This window comes from Mus caroli, unplaced genomic scaffold (assembly GCF_978045245.1).
Source record: "Mus caroli unplaced genomic scaffold, Mus_caroli_1 scaffold_15, whole genome shotgun sequence".
Taxonomy (NCBI): Eukaryota; Metazoa; Chordata; class Mammalia; order Rodentia; family Muridae; genus Mus; species Mus caroli.
In genome coordinates this window covers 88,000,536-88,016,857 of record NW_028227270.1, presented here as the reverse complement: position 1 = coordinate 88,016,857, position 16,322 = coordinate 88,000,536, and the positions used below count along the sequence as shown (strand labels likewise).

Genomic DNA, 16,322 nt, shown 5'->3' with positions numbered 1-16,322 from the left:
CCAGGATGGCAGCCTCCAGAAGGCACCCAGGCACACAATAACACACACCTAGAACACAGGAAAACACTGGCCTAGACATTGGAATATACAAACCACAAGATTGTAGGTATAGAGGCCTACCAAAAGGCAGTGGAAGGCAAAATCAGACACTAGCCACACATCTCCAAGTACAAAAAGAAAATTTGGATAGGACATGCCACTTTCTGAACAGAATTCCCAAAATTTCATGTCTAAAGTGAGAGCACTTCAGTCTTTGGACCTAGTCAACCCCAAGAAACAGTCCACAGTGATCCAATCAACTCTCTGATGATTAAGTCTGATTAAAGGGGTTTTAAGTGAGATCTATGATGGCATGAATAGAAGTTTAACAGAGGCCACACAGGTTGTAGGAAGATGCAGACCAGGGCTGTGACTATGGCTAGGAGGAACATTCCATTATTCATGTCTCACAGAGATAGCAGAGTCACTTGTTTTATGCAAAAGTGACTTCACTGTTGGGGGGACTTAAAATTTATCATAGAGGTAAGGGGATAGCCAGAAAGCACAGTTGAGAATTCTGTTTCATGAGATTCATTTTAATTATGAGGAGGAGGAGGAGAAGGAAGAGGAAAAGGATGATAATGTTGATAACAATAACATAACGGTGATGATGACAATGATTCCTCAAATAAAAATAGGCAGGAGATTGTGCAGGCCATCTTATTGCAAGATTTTTAAAGAACCAGTGAGCACATGAGCCTATGATTGACATGACTACTCATCAGGGAAAACTCAAAACCATAATGAGTAACCACATCACACTGATTAGCTAAAATAAGTTAAGAGAAACCATGCACAAGGAGAGACTGAAACTCAAACCTTACTGATGGGTACATATGAGTGCATAAAAGCCTTCAAACTCATTAGATAGTTCTTCAAACTGTAAAATGTAGAGTTGTCATATGACCCAGAAATTCCTTGGGCTAGGTAGCTCCAAGAGAGCATATGTCTATACACAAAATAATACATAAATGTTCATAGTAAAATTAGTACTAGATAAAAGATAGAAACAATCTAGTGCTGACCAATTTGCCCTGACTTAAGCAACAGGGTTCTCAAGAGAAGAGAACTGCAACTACAAATTTGGGGTCAGGAGACACGAAGGAAGGCACCAAGACAAAAATCCTGCTCAAGCCTCGTTTACTCTTGGGAAATGGAGGGATTTTAAAGATGAAAACCTCAAATGGTATTTGCTCAGATACACAGTCTAAACCAGGCCAAACTGGTGGTGCTAAGCAACCCATTTATGCCAAAGGAATGCCCTCACTGTAAAAAGATCTGGAAAGGAACACCCTCATTGTAAAATGTCCAAAGTCAATATGGAATGGAGCAAGATAGTGGAAGAAACAAAAGAGTGTTAGATGATGGCCCAGGGACAAGATTCCAGCAGCTTCCAGGCCCCAACACCAATTGAATAAAAACTTATTTTAGATAATATCATTATTAATATCCTTACTCAGGCAAAGAAACTAATGTCCGAAAAATATTATCTTGAGATAACAGAAAAAGACTAAGGTTGTTAATGAGATTTGGGAAAAGAATGAAGCTCTTCACCTCTCGGTCTGATTGAGACTCTTGCCATCCCAGTTACTGTGAAAGTAGCTGACATGCATACAGTAATCATTCTATGTAAGGATATTTTCAAAAGAACAGTAAAACAGCAACCATGCTTATAACCTAAGCCTGCATGATCATTCTTGTCCAGATGTAAACATGCAAATTCCTAAGAATCTTACAAGAAAACCTGTTTATAGTCCAAGAGATGTCTTGGGAGCATTCTTACCCATACTTTATCATTCCTGATTAGAATACCTATGTAAGGTACTCCTATTTAGGAAAAACAAGGAAGAGAGCTTACACATAAGGAGCTGCTGCTCTAGCCCTCTGGTATAGAAGCCAAAAGCAGCAAAAACATAGAAAATTTTGACTCCAAAAAATTCTCCAGGAGTGAGAAGAGGGAGAACACATTCCATCATGCCATCAAGCAGGAAGTGCACTGAAGATGATCTCAATAACTTCCTTAGGGGACGTGAAGTTCATGGAGAAGAGCAGTGGGATCTGTGCTCTGTAGAGTGAGCACTGTAGAGTGAGTTTTAAAGGGCAGATCCATGTTGAAACAGACTACACAGAGAAAATAAAATTGGGCGGGGGGGAGGTAAAAAAAAAAGAACAGAGCTTTCCAGACAAGAGAAAATAACATAGCCTGGTTTGGGAAGATGAAGAGGAGGATGGCAGGGAAGTCTCTGGAGAAAGCTGGGGTGAGGAAGAAGCAGAGCAGAGTGGAGAAACTGTGTCAGAAGATATTAAGACAAAGGGGAAGATAGCAATGGGTCAGCAGTTTCAGTGATGTGGAACCAAAGTGGCCCCAAGAATGTGAGTTAAGATAGAAGATGGTCAAACTGGTTGTTGGTCAAAGCACGGAAATAGGAGAAACATAAAGAAACAGGAGGTTGAAATCCCCTACCGCTCATGGAGGACAGATCAAGACAGAGGTTGCAGAGGAAGCCAAACCTTTCCCCAAGCAAGATGAGCAAGACAGCCACAGGCTAAAGGTCATGCAGCTGTGCTCACTCCCTGCTGGGAAAAGGGTTAGCAGACTCTTGTGGAAAATGGAGCTGAGCAGAGAAGATGAGCACCCTGGAGAAATCCAAAATGCACCCCAGTGGGCTTCAGGGAGGTAGAGTTGGGAGAAAAGCTCCCCCCATCCATAAGTCACACGGAGAGCACGTGGAGTGGAAAGCTTTATCTAGACTGAGTGCACCACAGAGGTTGAAACTGTGTGAGCTCTCAGGCTCAACCAAACCAAAATTTGATATTGTCTAGGAGAACTAAATGAATGATCCTGTAGACAGGATGAGCCTTTCCTGTGTCTGTGAAGTCCTCCTAATGTTCCTATTTCCTAGCAAGACTTCTTTCTGCCTGGAAGTTCTGCTTATGAGTTTGCCCTCATATAGCCTCATTCTTTGTAGTTCTAAAAGCTTGTCCTTAAATAACTAAACAAAGAAATACTGGATCTCTATTAACTATAAAGGAGATTGAGAGTTTCTCAGTAACTTTGTAAGATATAACATCTGAGAACCACCAAAGCCACACATGAAGTTACTGCTGAGTCACTGCAGCCATGCTCTCCTTGAGAGCCCTGCATGCTTAGGTGTGTCTCATTCTCTTTTTTCCTACTTTTCTTCCCTTTATGTATTACTTATTTTAATTATATTTGTGTTTGCTTCTCAATAAATCTATCTCCATCTCATACTGTCTCTTAATGAAATTTCTTTCTGTGCCAAATTCAAGAATGGTGGACTCACTTGAGTTGAGATTTCTGGACAAAATCCAGCTCCTACAGATGGCATCCTATAGCAAGACTGTTGTCTGTGCCCCAGTCACAGCCACCTTGAACACTTAAGGCTGAGCCTCTGAAACATCAGGTTAGTAATAGAATACCACACACATGAGCACATATTCTGTTCACAAGAAATGCTCATGACTGATGAGAAAAGCATGAAATGCATTAGTATTTGACAGGAGAGTAGGACTAGTGTTTAAGAAATTGGCTTTGAGCTGGGTAGTGGTGGCACACACCTTTAATCCCAGAACTTCAGACACAGAGGCAGGCAGATTTCTGAGTTTGAGGCCAGCCTGGTCTGTAGAGTGAGATTCCCAGGACAGCTAGGGCTACACAGAGAAAGAGTGACTTGATAAAAACAAAACAAGAACAACAAACAAACAAACAAAAGGAAATGGGCTTTGATACTGGGCACCCTCCACATCCCCCATGTCCCACCCCAAACCAAGAATGCTATTAAAAACCACCAATGATTCTCTTTGTCACACAGCAAAAACTCCTGCTATTTTCCCTTTCCCTAAGGGCCCACCCAGTTTTTTTTTCCCAACCTTCACCAGTCCTCTTCTTGCAGAGGATAGAGCTGGAGGCAGCCTATCTCTCTGCAGGTGGCCAGAGGCACTAAACAGGAAATCCCTGCCCTGAAGTGAATGAATAAAAAGGTCAGCTGAATCTGGAAGGCTGCTGTGTTAAGCTATAGGGGACATCCAGGCTGAAAAAGCTACATTGAGCAGCAGCTACTCTGGTAGGTTTTTTGCCTGGCTCAGATTGGGGTTGTGGGACCTGTATAAGTCAGTTTTAGAATACGAAGGCTGAATCCAAGAGGGAGACCAGGAATATTAAGTTAGGGAAAGAGAGAGCTGGGAGCTGGTGTGTGATGGGTATTTTAAAAAGGAGACTCCATGAGGAACCCCAGCTGGCCAGTGTCAGGGAGGCTGATCCTGGGGCCTGGGACCTAGGCTGTGTGGGCTCCTCCTCTACTAGTTAGGTTAGGGGCTGCAAGGTGTTAGCAGCCTCTTCACAGGCCTTCTTCCATGCTTCTTCTCAGTGCCTACAATTGGCAATTTGACTGCTTTAGCCTTCTCTCTTCATTTCTTACAAAAGCGAACTCTTACATCAGGTCCTTTTAAACATCTGGGGGTCTCTGGTCCAAATTAGAGCATTGCTCATTCCCATTTATAAAACAATTCACTCCATGCTGACAGTAAGGTAATCATGTCTTTGATTAATTTATCTGAGTATTCCCTTTATCTGACTCTGCTTCCAGGAGCTTACTCTTAGGATTTCAGACATCTCCCTTACCTTCGCAGAACTCCAGAATATGGAGGATGGTGGACAGCAATCAGTAAGAGAAAGATTACACTTAAGAGTGATTAGCAGAACTGGGAACGGGCAGCTGCACTAGGGTAGGACAGCAGAGGCCCTGAGGCTGTCCTGTTCAAATGAAGTTGGGAAGCGGGAGGAGTTTGAACTCAGTGACAGGGATGGGGTAGGAGAACTTCTAGGTGAAGTCAACAGCACTTCAAGGACTCAGAAGCAACTTTAAAGTGACATAAGGACAGGCAGGAATGCAGGAGGAGGGGCAAGCTGGGTCTGATGAGAGGACCAACAAGAGGGTAATTCATTTGATATAAAGCAGCCCCACCTTTCCCTCAGAGCCCTGGGAGACTTCAGGGAAGGACCCAGAGGATCTAAGTACACTCCCAGGATGTTGTGTCCCTCTGTCTGAAGAGTAGGAAGAAGCATGGGTTGAGGTATCCTGAGGCTCCCTAGGCTTTTGATCTGTATTTTAGCACAGTACCATGCACTCTGAAACATACTTCCAGGGTTCAAGAGTCATATGACAGTGAGAGCACAGTCATGGGATGTGCAGTGACTCAGACCTGGGTTAAGGCATCTGGAGCAGTGACGTAGTCTGGGCCAAGCTGTCCATTTATCTGGAAGCTGAGGCATGCTCAAGAGAAAAGCAGCCTGGGTGTCTGCAGAGGATACAAGGTTCACTGAGCAGTCACTGCAAGGGAATGCTCCCTGCTACACAACAGAGTTAATAACACCAGCCTGTCGTTGGGTCTCATTCAGCATCTCAGTGTCTTTCCTGTCTAACTGCAAATGGGCACCCTCTAATGCACACCTGGGTATCCCAGGAGACTTATTCACAGGCAGAGTCCAGAATGCAGAGTTGCTGAAGGCAGGCTAGAAGACCTAGATGCTCCTGTTTGTTTCCTTCCTTGCTTCCTCTTCTCTTCCTGCTTCTCTTTAGCCAAAGCTCAACATTCTCTTCAGAAGATATGTATGTGTGAGTATGGAAGGAGACTAGGGCCAGCCTCTCTCTGCTGTGTCCTGGGTTTGTGTTTCTGATAATCTTTCCTTTCTTTTCCTTTCTCTGTAGATGAGAAAGAAGGTAGCATGGTCTGCTGCCATGGCCACACTTCCTAATAACTTTAAAAATGAATAGACTGTGACCTAGAATGAATTTTTGAGATTCAATTTAAAGTACATATGATCTTGGAATATCAATCAGAAGTAGACTCCCAAGTTTCCCTGCTTCAGAACAATGACCTTCACCTCTGTGTTGAGTTCCATATCTCCTTTCCCTCCAGATTCTGCATCATGAGTACTCTGTCTGAAGCAAATGGCACCTTTGCCATCCATCTATTGAAGATGCTATGTCAAAGCAATCCTTCCAAAAATATATGTTTTTCTCCTGTGAGCATCTCCTCTGCTCTAGCTATGGTTCTCTTGGGTGCAAAGGAGCAGACTGCAGTCCAGATATCTCAGGTATGTTCTCTGTCATAACCCTACCCATGTCACATGCATAAGAACTGCTGATAAGGGACAGTAGGAATGTGCACACACTGTTTTATGGAGCAAGGGCTAAAGAAGAAGGCGAGAGTCTCCTCCAGTAAGACTTCTTTAAGGGCAATAAGATTTCCTGAGTAACAATTAGGGTGGAACTCTCAATACTTTGTTTAGAATTCATTTACCAGTGGTGCATAAATTATTTCATGGTATACCTTGTCCCCATGCAATTCTTTCAGGAATATGAATTAAGGGCCAGATAGCAAACTCATGGTTCTACTTTAATTATAAATGGGTGTTTTTGACATATTTCAATTACAAATAGCTGAGAGTAGTTAAAGGGCAACAGTTCAGATATATTTTATATAGATTTGTAGTCTTCAAAAGTATCAGAAGTACACAGACTATGACATTTATAGCTATTGCATTGTTAAAAATAATTTGTCTGCTCCTGACAGTACTCCCTTTACATTTTGGAGAGTGTTGCTATAGTAAGCCAGCCCGCGGCCTACATGAACCGGGTATTACTGGTAGGCAGGCTGGGGCTGAAAGAGAGACTAGGTGGCGAGAGAAGCATGAGGCCAAGAGAAACTTTCTCTGGTGTAGGATAAGTAAGCCTTTTACTTTTGGATAGATGGTACAGTGCTTTATCTAAACTGACAAACTGATGGACTGGATGTCATGTGTACCTCATACTATGTAATTTACTTCTCATGATTTTTTTCAATTTATATCAGGGAGAAGAGGTTTTTTGTTTGATTGTTTGATTTTAATTTTGTCATTATTCTTATTGTTACTTTTATTGCACATAAAAGGTGACATGAAGGTAGGGGTTCCATAATAATTTCATTGACTAAATAAAGATGGCATAAGCCAATCTCTGGATGAAGATATAGAGGCAGGATTTCCAGACCCTAGAAAAGAAGAGGAGGACATGCTATAGAGAGAAATCTTTTTCACCCGGGCTGAAGAGTGGAGAAGATGGATACCATGTATTCCAGGGGACTGTTAGACCCGGTGGTGGACTCAACCCCCAGAAGAATTCCAACATAGGATACCTGATGAGCTTAGGACAATAGATTCTGTGCCCAGCAGTTGTGTCATCTAGCTGATTTTAGATTTTAAAATTGTCTGGTGTTTTCCATCAGTGGCAAATCAGGTGGACAAGAGAGAGTATACAGCCACAAGGCAGTCCCAGCCAAGAGGGTAGATGGCCAGTGGACCACAAGCAGTAGCTCCAGGCATTTTCAGGAGGGAAGGTTTGCTGAGCAGCTTAGCTAAGACAGCCAGAGGAAAGGACATTCTCAAGAACATATCAGCTGCCAACATGGTGGCCTCTGTTCTCTGAGCATAGCCAAGATCTTCAGAAAGCTTTACCTAGGAATGGGGGCTGACTAGATGGCAGACAAGTGATGGTTAGTTCCAAAAGTTAGCCAAAGTAAGAGAGGTTTTTAAAATTACATGCAACAACACCTGGTGGCATAGGCCTTTAATTACAGCTACTAAGGAGACTGGATTAGGAGGATCCCAAGTCCAAGTCTAGCCTGGGAAAGTGTAGTTTCAAATTAAAAAAAAAAATGTAAAGGTATAGGAATGGTGTTTTTAGAGTTATAACTTAGGTTCCATCCCAAATACTGCAAGGTAAGAAAAAAAGATGTTGAAATTATTTGAAAGAGTTTGCTGATATCTATCTTCTTTTTAGAGCAACAGACTTGGTTACTATTCATTGGCAAGTAAGGATAACTCTTGCCCTTAATTATGTCCAACTTTACTTTCATCAGCCAAGATACTCTAAGGGGTAAATGTGTGTAGCTAGTCCACATGCTGACTGGGCATTGGGTTTATTATTATTATTATTATTATTATTATTATTATTATTATTATTTTGGTTTTTTTCGAGACAGGGTTTCTCTATATAGCCCGGGCTGTCCTGGAACTCACTTTGTAGACCAGGCTGGCCTCGAACTCAGAAATCCACCTGCCTCTGCCTCCCAAGTGCTGGGATTAAAGGTGTGCACCACCATGCCTGGCTGGGTTTATTATTTTTAACAAACATCCTGAGAGCATTGCAGGAGATTAGGAATGGGTTCCTGACCTCAGAGCATTCCAGGACAGGCAGGAGCCATTTGCCTAAGAAAAGAACCTTCAGCACACAGCTCCACAGTGGCAAGTCATCACTGTGGCTCTGTGGTTTTCCGGGACTTTCTTTCTCATGAAGATCCTTTCGGTATAAGTACTCGGTCTCATCATCTCCAAATATAGTCCATGAGGCCATGCATATGGAGAGAGGCTTCTTCCTAATTTGTTCTCATGGTCTTTTCTAGGTTTAGGTTCACTAAAATAAACACTTATACAGATCTTATGTATGTGAATGACAGGTGTGTATGTGTGAGTGTGTGTGTGTGTGTGTGTACATGCCTTTGTGTACCTCTTTTTACATGGGGGTACAGATTCAGAACTGGGTGTCTTACTCTCATCTGTTCCTGCCAGTGCTGGGATGACCTCCATGCATCACTGGACCCATCTTCTGTGTGTACTGAGACTATAACTCAGATCCTCAGATACTTTACTCTTAGAGCCATCCAGTTACCTCGACAATTCCTTTTGAAACAAAATGGTTCATCACTGAGCGAATGTTTCATCTTTTCCTTCTCAGGCACTAGGTTTGAATAAAGAGAAAGACATCCATCAGGGATTCCTGAGGCTTCTCAGGAATCTGAACAAGCCAGACAGAAAGTACTCCCTTATAGTGGCCAACAGGCTCTTTGCAGACAAAACTTGTGAAGTCGTCCAAGTAAGTTGTATCAGTAGAATGATAGCAATTGAACTCAAAGTAGTTGTTGCTACATATCCTGGGAAAAAGGAACCTAGAAAATGGGAAAAAGCTATACATTAATTTCTACTCAGTATATGGGTACACAGCTATAATACCTGTAATGAGAAGGCTGAGATACGAGGGCCACAAGTTCGAGGCCAGCCTAGGCTACATTGTGAGATTCATTTAAATGACCTTCCCCAACAGCCCAAAACCACAATTTTATAATCATACCTTGAAATATTTCTTATTTAACTACTTGTAACTTTTATTAATCCATGTATGAGTATTCCCACTTGCAAAGGCCCATTACATGATAATGTTTGTTGTTTAAGGTGATATCTACACTTATTTTAGTTTTGTTTTCTTAAAGCCATACTTTACAGAAGGTTATGAAGCTTGTTTAAATATTATTTTTTAATGCCACCTTCTCAAAATTTTCTTTCCAAAGACCTTTAAGGAGTCCTGTTTTCGCTTCTATGATTCAGAGATGGAGCAGGTCAACTTTTTCAAAGCTGCAGTGGAGTCCAGGCAACGCATAAACATGTGGGTCTCCAAACAGACTGAAGGTCAGAATTTCAAGTTACTTCATATACCACATTCTTTTCCTTTCCATCCACCCCTCTCTTCTTCCTTCTCTGCCCTTTCTCTTAATTCCCTTCTCCCGACTCTACACTGATCTCACAGTCATTTCAGAATCAACGTCATTCAGACTATCTAGACCACCGCGTATAATCTAGAACTCTGTGAATGTGTGGAGGTTCTACTCAGACACTTAGATTTTAAACAGAGTTGTTTGTATATTTCCCTAGGACAGAGGAAGGCTGATGCAAATGTGATGAGAACGCATGAGCCTGATTTCCAACAGTTTACATTAGAGGACATGGTTTTTCTGCAGTGATCACAGGTCATGTGATTCCACAATCTCTGAGATGGGGATTGACTGATAGACCTTCCCCTAATCCACCCTGGTGGCTGCTTGTTCCAAGAGTCTGTGCTATCTCTGCTCTCACCATCTTTACCTCTGAAGAGAAGTCCTGTTTCTGCTTCCAGGGTTCCTTCACCTAATCCCTTACTTACATTTGATGAAACTAGACTTCATTTCCATTGACAATACTCTGGGAGGACTGCTCAGTTACATTAACCTGAAAGAGTCCCCAATTTGGCATTGAAGTTTTATGTTTTGATGTCAGATATGACAGATTCCAGGACTGACCTTTGCAATCATTGGGATCATTGTTTGATGTCTGAACCATTCAGATGCCTCTGAGTCACTAGGTACATTCTTCTAAAAGACAGAGAGTATAGAAGGAAAATCTTTCTTAGACTCACCAATTATTTGATATTTTCTCATTAGAGTTTTACCTCTTGTGCTCTCTTGATATTATAAATTAGCAAGGATTGTCTTGATCAGGGAAAGACTACCCATTAATAGAGAAGAAAGGAATCTGTCCCCTGGCCTTCGTTATATCTTCCTGGAATGGACTCCAAGGTGTGAAATAATATCTCTTTCACAAACTACTTTTTGCCTTTGTTTCTCTGACATGTTGTGGTATGTTAGAACTGAGCTTGACCATGGAATGCTAGATGAAACTCTATATTCTATATTCTATATTCTATATTCTATATTCTATATTCTATATTCTATATCCTATATCCTATATCCTATATCCTATATCCTATATCCTATATTCTATATTATAATGTGTTAGTACTAAGTGTTCTCTAGAGGACCAGAATGAATACCTATTATAAAGGAGATTTAATAGATTACCATTCACAGTACAGGCTGAATAGTCAGTTGGCCACTAGTCATCTCCATGTGGAGAGGTTAAGAATCTGGTAACCTCTGAGTCTATGAAGTTGGAGACCTCAGGAGCCTCAGTCTGGCATGGAAGGCCTAGAGGATTCTGCAGAGCCACTATTGTTGTCCTCATCACAGCCAAATCAGTTGTCAGCTAAAAATGTCTAGTATGGTGGTTTGAATAGACCAGATCCCCTCACAAGCAAGGCCTGAAAGCAAGCAGGCAAGAGCAGTGCTGTTTGACTCTCTGACCGTTGTATCTGGCAGCACAACAATGCGTTATCCACCCTGAGGAGCTTTCTCTCTATCAGTTACTCTTTCTAGGAAAAGTCCTCACAGACCCACAGAGAAACAGGACTCTTAGCAGATTCCAGGTGCACTCAAAATGGCAACCAACAGCAGCCATCCCAGGGGGCAACAGTGGTTTCTCTCACATTTCCTCCTTGTTTGGTTCTCCATCTGCTTTTCACAAACCTGCTTTCCTTGAGGGACTTCCAAATCTTCCTCCATCCTCAGCTTCCTGATGTTCCTCTAGTGTTCCTGACCTCCTGTATCAAAGCTGTTTCATGGTGTTTGGTTTGATTTACTTTTTAATATATTTATCTAAATTCAGCTAATTTGAACACATGTGTTTGGATCTGCCCACATGTTCTGTCAGTTTTAGTCTCACACGTATATAAAATGAACCGGAATGAAATCTCTGCTTTCTCAAAAGGCAAAATCCCAGAGTTGTTGCCAGATGACTCAGTTAATTTCCAGACCAGGCTGGTTCTTGTCAATGCCTTATATTTCAAAGGGATGTGGGCTCGCCAGTTTTGCAAAGAATCCACCAGGGAAATGCCATTTTACATAAACAAGGTAAGGAACAGTATCTAGAACTCCATGCCATTGTGATGAAGAAATTCTATGGAAAATTTGAATCATGAATGCATAGGTCAAGGTTCAGTGATAGAGATTGCAAAGCCTGTGTGGGGCACTGGCCTTGGCACTCAGCTCAGAAAGAAATAAATCAGGAAATCACACACACACACACACACACACAAAAAAACATTTGAGTCCATAAATGTTGACTTTTATCGCTTCTGATACTTTCTCATAACCTTTGTTACAACCTCATTCTAAAAATGCAAGTTTCCTTTTACGTTCCTTATAGAAAAAACTGAGGTGCTAAGGTGATAGAAAACATGTATAGAGCATGAGGCAGAGTAAAACGAAATATGCAAACATTTATATAATTGAGTATTTTTAACTAAAATAAACATTTTATATTATTGGTCGATTTACATTAGTAAGCATTAATTATAGATTTCTAACACTGAAAATAAGCAATTAAGATCTCTTGTGAATTAGAGTGTAATTTGAATTAAAATAGATTTTCCTATGATATATCCAATCCATATAAAGTAGAATTTATTCCATTTTGAACATTATGAATGTTAAACTTCCAATAGCTTTTTTATTAGCAGCACAATAAGAAAAAAATTATAAAATAATGCATTCTTTTATAGGGAAGTTTAATACTTAATATGCATAGTCTTTAGCAAATTTTTATATTTATTGTATAACTGCTACTAAAGTCTTCATTCATAGATGGCTACTTTTGTATTTAAAAATGCTGCTAGACTATTAGAAATGAACCAACTGGAAAAAAATGACAGAAAGATGCATAAGGCTCTGTCCTGATGGCTCCTAACTTGTAATGGGTAGCAAGAATCTTCTGCACTGGGATAGGTCATCAGACTGTTCCTGCCTCACACAGATACATGGACATCTGTCCCCATGGTTTCCATCTTGTAGTAACTTAACTTGGGCTCTCCTTTCCCTCTGATGGGCTATCAGGATGTAGTGCTGCTCTAAGCCTGTGAGTGTCTGTGCTCCTGAGCTTGCTGCTCAGTAATAGGCTAGAAGGTTAGGATCCATCATGAACCTTTGAGCATATAGGCTTCATTGTCCAGGTTGTTTTCTGAGAGGTTGTATCTTTGTGTTGTGCTATTCAAAATCCAATGGACATATCCTGGCCTACTTTATGATAAATTTTTTCTGTTATTTAGAGTTGACTACGCTCCTGTTTTAGATGTAATTGTTGACCATATCAAATGGCGTAAATCCTACATCTGAAGTGCTAATCTTGTTTCCATTAGTGCAACAACCTCTCTGAGATAGTCAAATTCAAGTAGGACATCCCAGAACTTTCAGTGTGGGCCCATTGGCCCAATCACTCCAGGTTGTGCTGGTGCAATAAAGCATGGTGAAAATGCATGGTAAAGACTTCTATACCTCACAGCATACTAGAAGCAAAAGAGAGAAAGAGCAAGGGGCTAGAGTGCCAATATGTCCTTCAGGGCCACCCCTTTAAAAATATTTAGTTTTCTCCGATTAGTTGCTACATGTAGCTCTTAGTAGTGCCTATCAGGTGACAAAGGCTTTGAAACATGAGTGTTTGTGGAACATTTAAACCCAACAATAGGGTTTTGGAATTAATATTAATATTAATATATTGAATGCTAACTTTCTTTTTCTAGATAACACGTTGTCTTTCTATATTATATATCTCTATATATATCATAATAATTTTTGGTTTGGGTTTTTTATTTTTGATTTTGGTGTGTGTGTATGTGTGAGTGTGTGTGTGTATACATTTGAAATTGACATAAACAAAAAAAAAAGAAGGACTCTAAATTGAGAAATTGCATCCATAAGATTGTTCTAGAGGAAAATCTTTTGAGCATCTTCTTGATTGCTGGAGAAGGGAGCAGCACATTGTGGGTGGTACTGACATTGGGCAAGTGGTCCTGAGTTATGAAAGAAAGCAGGCTGAGAAGTCCATGGGGGCATGCCAATAAGTTACATTCCTTCATGGCTTAAGCCTGATTTCTGTCCCTGCATTCCCCCAGAAATGGAATGTGAACTCAGAGTTGTAATCAGGTAAATACTTTCATCCCAAAGTTGCTTTTTAGCATTTTTTTTTTTAGTCTCACAGGGAACATCCTATCAGAGATAGTCCTATATTTGCTGACATTCAGTATTTTTAATGAAATCAGGAAGAGTCAGGCAGACACTGTCAAAACGTTCACTGAAACATGAATACTGTTTACATTGTGAGTGCTGAAAATTTCACTGTGAGCCCTAAAATTAACTGCACCTCATTTGGAAATCTTGACTTTTCTCAATAATATGTTTTATGTCATGTATTTGTCTACTCAGGATGAGAAAAGGCCAGTGCAGATGATGTGTCAGACAGGCACGTTTAAGTTCGCCTTTGTGGATGAGTTGCCAGCTAGATTGCTGATAATGCCCTACGAAGGCATGGAGCTGAGCTTGATGGTCCTGCTCCCAGAGAAGGGTGTGGACCTCAGCAAGGTAAGCCAGGAGAATCTACAGCGTTCATCAGTCTAAATGCCTTCCAAAAGAATCCAGTGTCCCTGCTGTCCTTTGTCATTAGAACAAATCTCAAGGACTTTGCCTTCATTATTTCCATTTGAAGGGGTGGTACTCACAGACTGTGCTTCAAGTTATATATTAGAAGAGGGCTTTGGACATAAAGTGTTGTGTGCAAGATTCTCATGGTAAGGTTTGTGCCCTTGCCATATAACAGAAATTCATCATTAGAATGGGCAATGGCTACCTAATAGGATGAAATCAAGGCAACTCAAATAGTTGAACTTAGCAGTTGGAAAATAAGCCCCCCTCCATAAATATAATCCATGTCATGACCATTGTCAGTATTTTATTTATTATCTGAGATCATAAATTAGACAAAAATATTTCACTTTTAGTCAGCAAAGAGGAAGAGGTGTCAGGCAGGTCATTGTTACAAATCTTGGCCTTCCTAGCAGCAGGGTTTTCAATGGTGTGTGAGCCATCTTCTGAATGGTGGGCAGTGGAGTGTGCGTGACACAAAGCGTCTTCGTAAGCAGAGCAGCCCACCAGGCTCTCAGCATCCAGCTTCATAAATGTGCCATCACTTTTTTAGAGTGTTAGCTAGTTTTCATCACTGACAAGATGCCTGACATGAGTAACCCAGGGCAGGAAGGATGTATGTTGGTTCACTGTTTCAGAGGGTTTGTTGCAAGTTACACGGTAGCAACATTGTCTGGCGTTGTGGCAGATGAATGTGGTAGTGAATACAGGCCATTTAGTTGCTAGCATGCATAGAAAGGAGAAAGGACACATAAGATCAAAGATGAGTTTTCAAGAACACCTCTAGCAGCAATGGCTTTCATTCAGCTAGACCCATGTCATGCCTCAAATTTTAGCTGCCTCCCAAAAGCTTGCCACAGCTTCAAAACAAGGGTCTACTATGAGCCTTTGGGTTGAATTTCACATTAAAGCCCTCACGGCTCACAAAACACGTGTAATTTGGCCCTGGATCAACCTCTTTTCTGGTCTTGGCTCACAACAAGAGTTATTTCATTCAGATTTGTAATTTTTATTTTAGCAGCAATAAGTTACTATCTTTGAAACTAAGTCTAGTCCAAGGAAACAAAAACAAATACAATGTAAACCACCATCAGCTGGACATGGGTACCTATCACAATAAAAGATTTATCAGCAGTGATTTAAATGAGGACAGCCAGGTTTGTCTCCCCTGGCTGCTTGGCGTCTCTGCCTATCAACGAAGCCACATATAAACTAATAAGACAGCGGGATCCTCATTCTGACTTTCCATGCGAATACTCATTGCCCTTGTATGACAATGGAGGTTACTGCGAGTAGGAGTGTTCATGTGGCTCTGTTTAAGACATCAACTATGAATCTGAAAGTCTCTAATTCTTCTTTTCAGGTGGAAAATGATCTCACTTTTGAAAAGTTAATAGCCTGGACCAAACCAGACATTATGTGGTCCACTGAGGTTAAGGTTTTTCTTCCAAAATTTAAACTGCAAGAGGATTATGAGATGAAATCTGTGCTTCAGTGCTTGGGAATTGCGGATGTCTTCGAAAAAGAAAAGGCTGACTTATCAGCAATGTCTCCAGAGAGAAACCTATGTCTGTCCAAGTTTATTCACAAGAGTGTAGTGGAGGTCAATGAGGAAGGCACAGAGGCTGCAGCAGCATCCTCCGCTGAGGGTATCATTCCCCTCTGCTTAGGTGGTGGCCCATCATGGTTCTGTGCTGACCACCCCTTCCTTTTCTTCATCAGGCACAACCAAACCAACAGCATCCTGTTCTGTGGCAGGTTCTCATCTCCATAAAGGCACATTACTATGTGGGGAGAGTTCACACTCCAGCATCTCCACCACTCCTACAGCTCTGTGAGAATGGGCAAAGAGAGGGAAACCATGTTCAAAGATGAAGGCACTTTCTCCCTGTCAGCCTGATCTTATGATGCCTGTTTTCACCTTTCCCTAGCCTGAATGCACCTGTGCTCTTTGCACAGTTATGTCTAACCATGCTATATACCCTCTGTTATGCCACTGATACCCATAACTTATAGTCAATTATGTAGAACCAGTTAGAAGGGATTTTACTGTACAAGACTTGCTACTCTTGCAGAGGACCAAGGAACATTTCCCACCACTCACC

At 41.2% G+C, this 16,322-nt stretch overlaps 1 protein-coding gene across 1 annotated transcript; it reads left to right on the top strand.

Annotated features, from left to right (window-relative positions):
• The first annotated feature begins 5,989 nt into the window (after positions 1-5,989).
• Positions 5,990-16,012, top strand: LOC110288876 (serpin B9-like). The gene is made up of 6 exons (XM_021155117.2): positions 5,990-6,157; positions 8,835-8,972; positions 9,445-9,562; positions 11,513-11,655; positions 14,002-14,157; positions 15,581-16,012. The coding sequence occupies exons 1-6, from the start codon at positions 5,990-5,992 to the stop codon at positions 15,989-15,991; spliced, it is 1,134 nt and encodes a 377-aa protein (XP_021010776.1). The 3' UTR covers positions 15,992-16,012.
• Positions 16,013-16,322: the final 310 nt, after the last annotated feature.

Bases quoted from the DNA above. Each gene is read 5' to 3' on its own strand.
- LOC110288876 (XM_021155117.2), top strand. From the start codon at position 5,990: ATGAGTACTCTGTCTGAAGCAAATGGCACCTTTGCCATCCATCTATTG. The intron at 6,158-8,834 runs GTATGTTCTCTG...TTTCCTTCTCAG, and splicing joins CTGCAGTCCAGATATCTCAG to GCACTAGGTTTGAATAAAGA. The intron at 11,656-14,001 runs GTAAGGAACAGT...TTGTCTACTCAG, and splicing joins TGCCATTTTACATAAACAAG to GATGAGAAAAGGCCAGTGCA.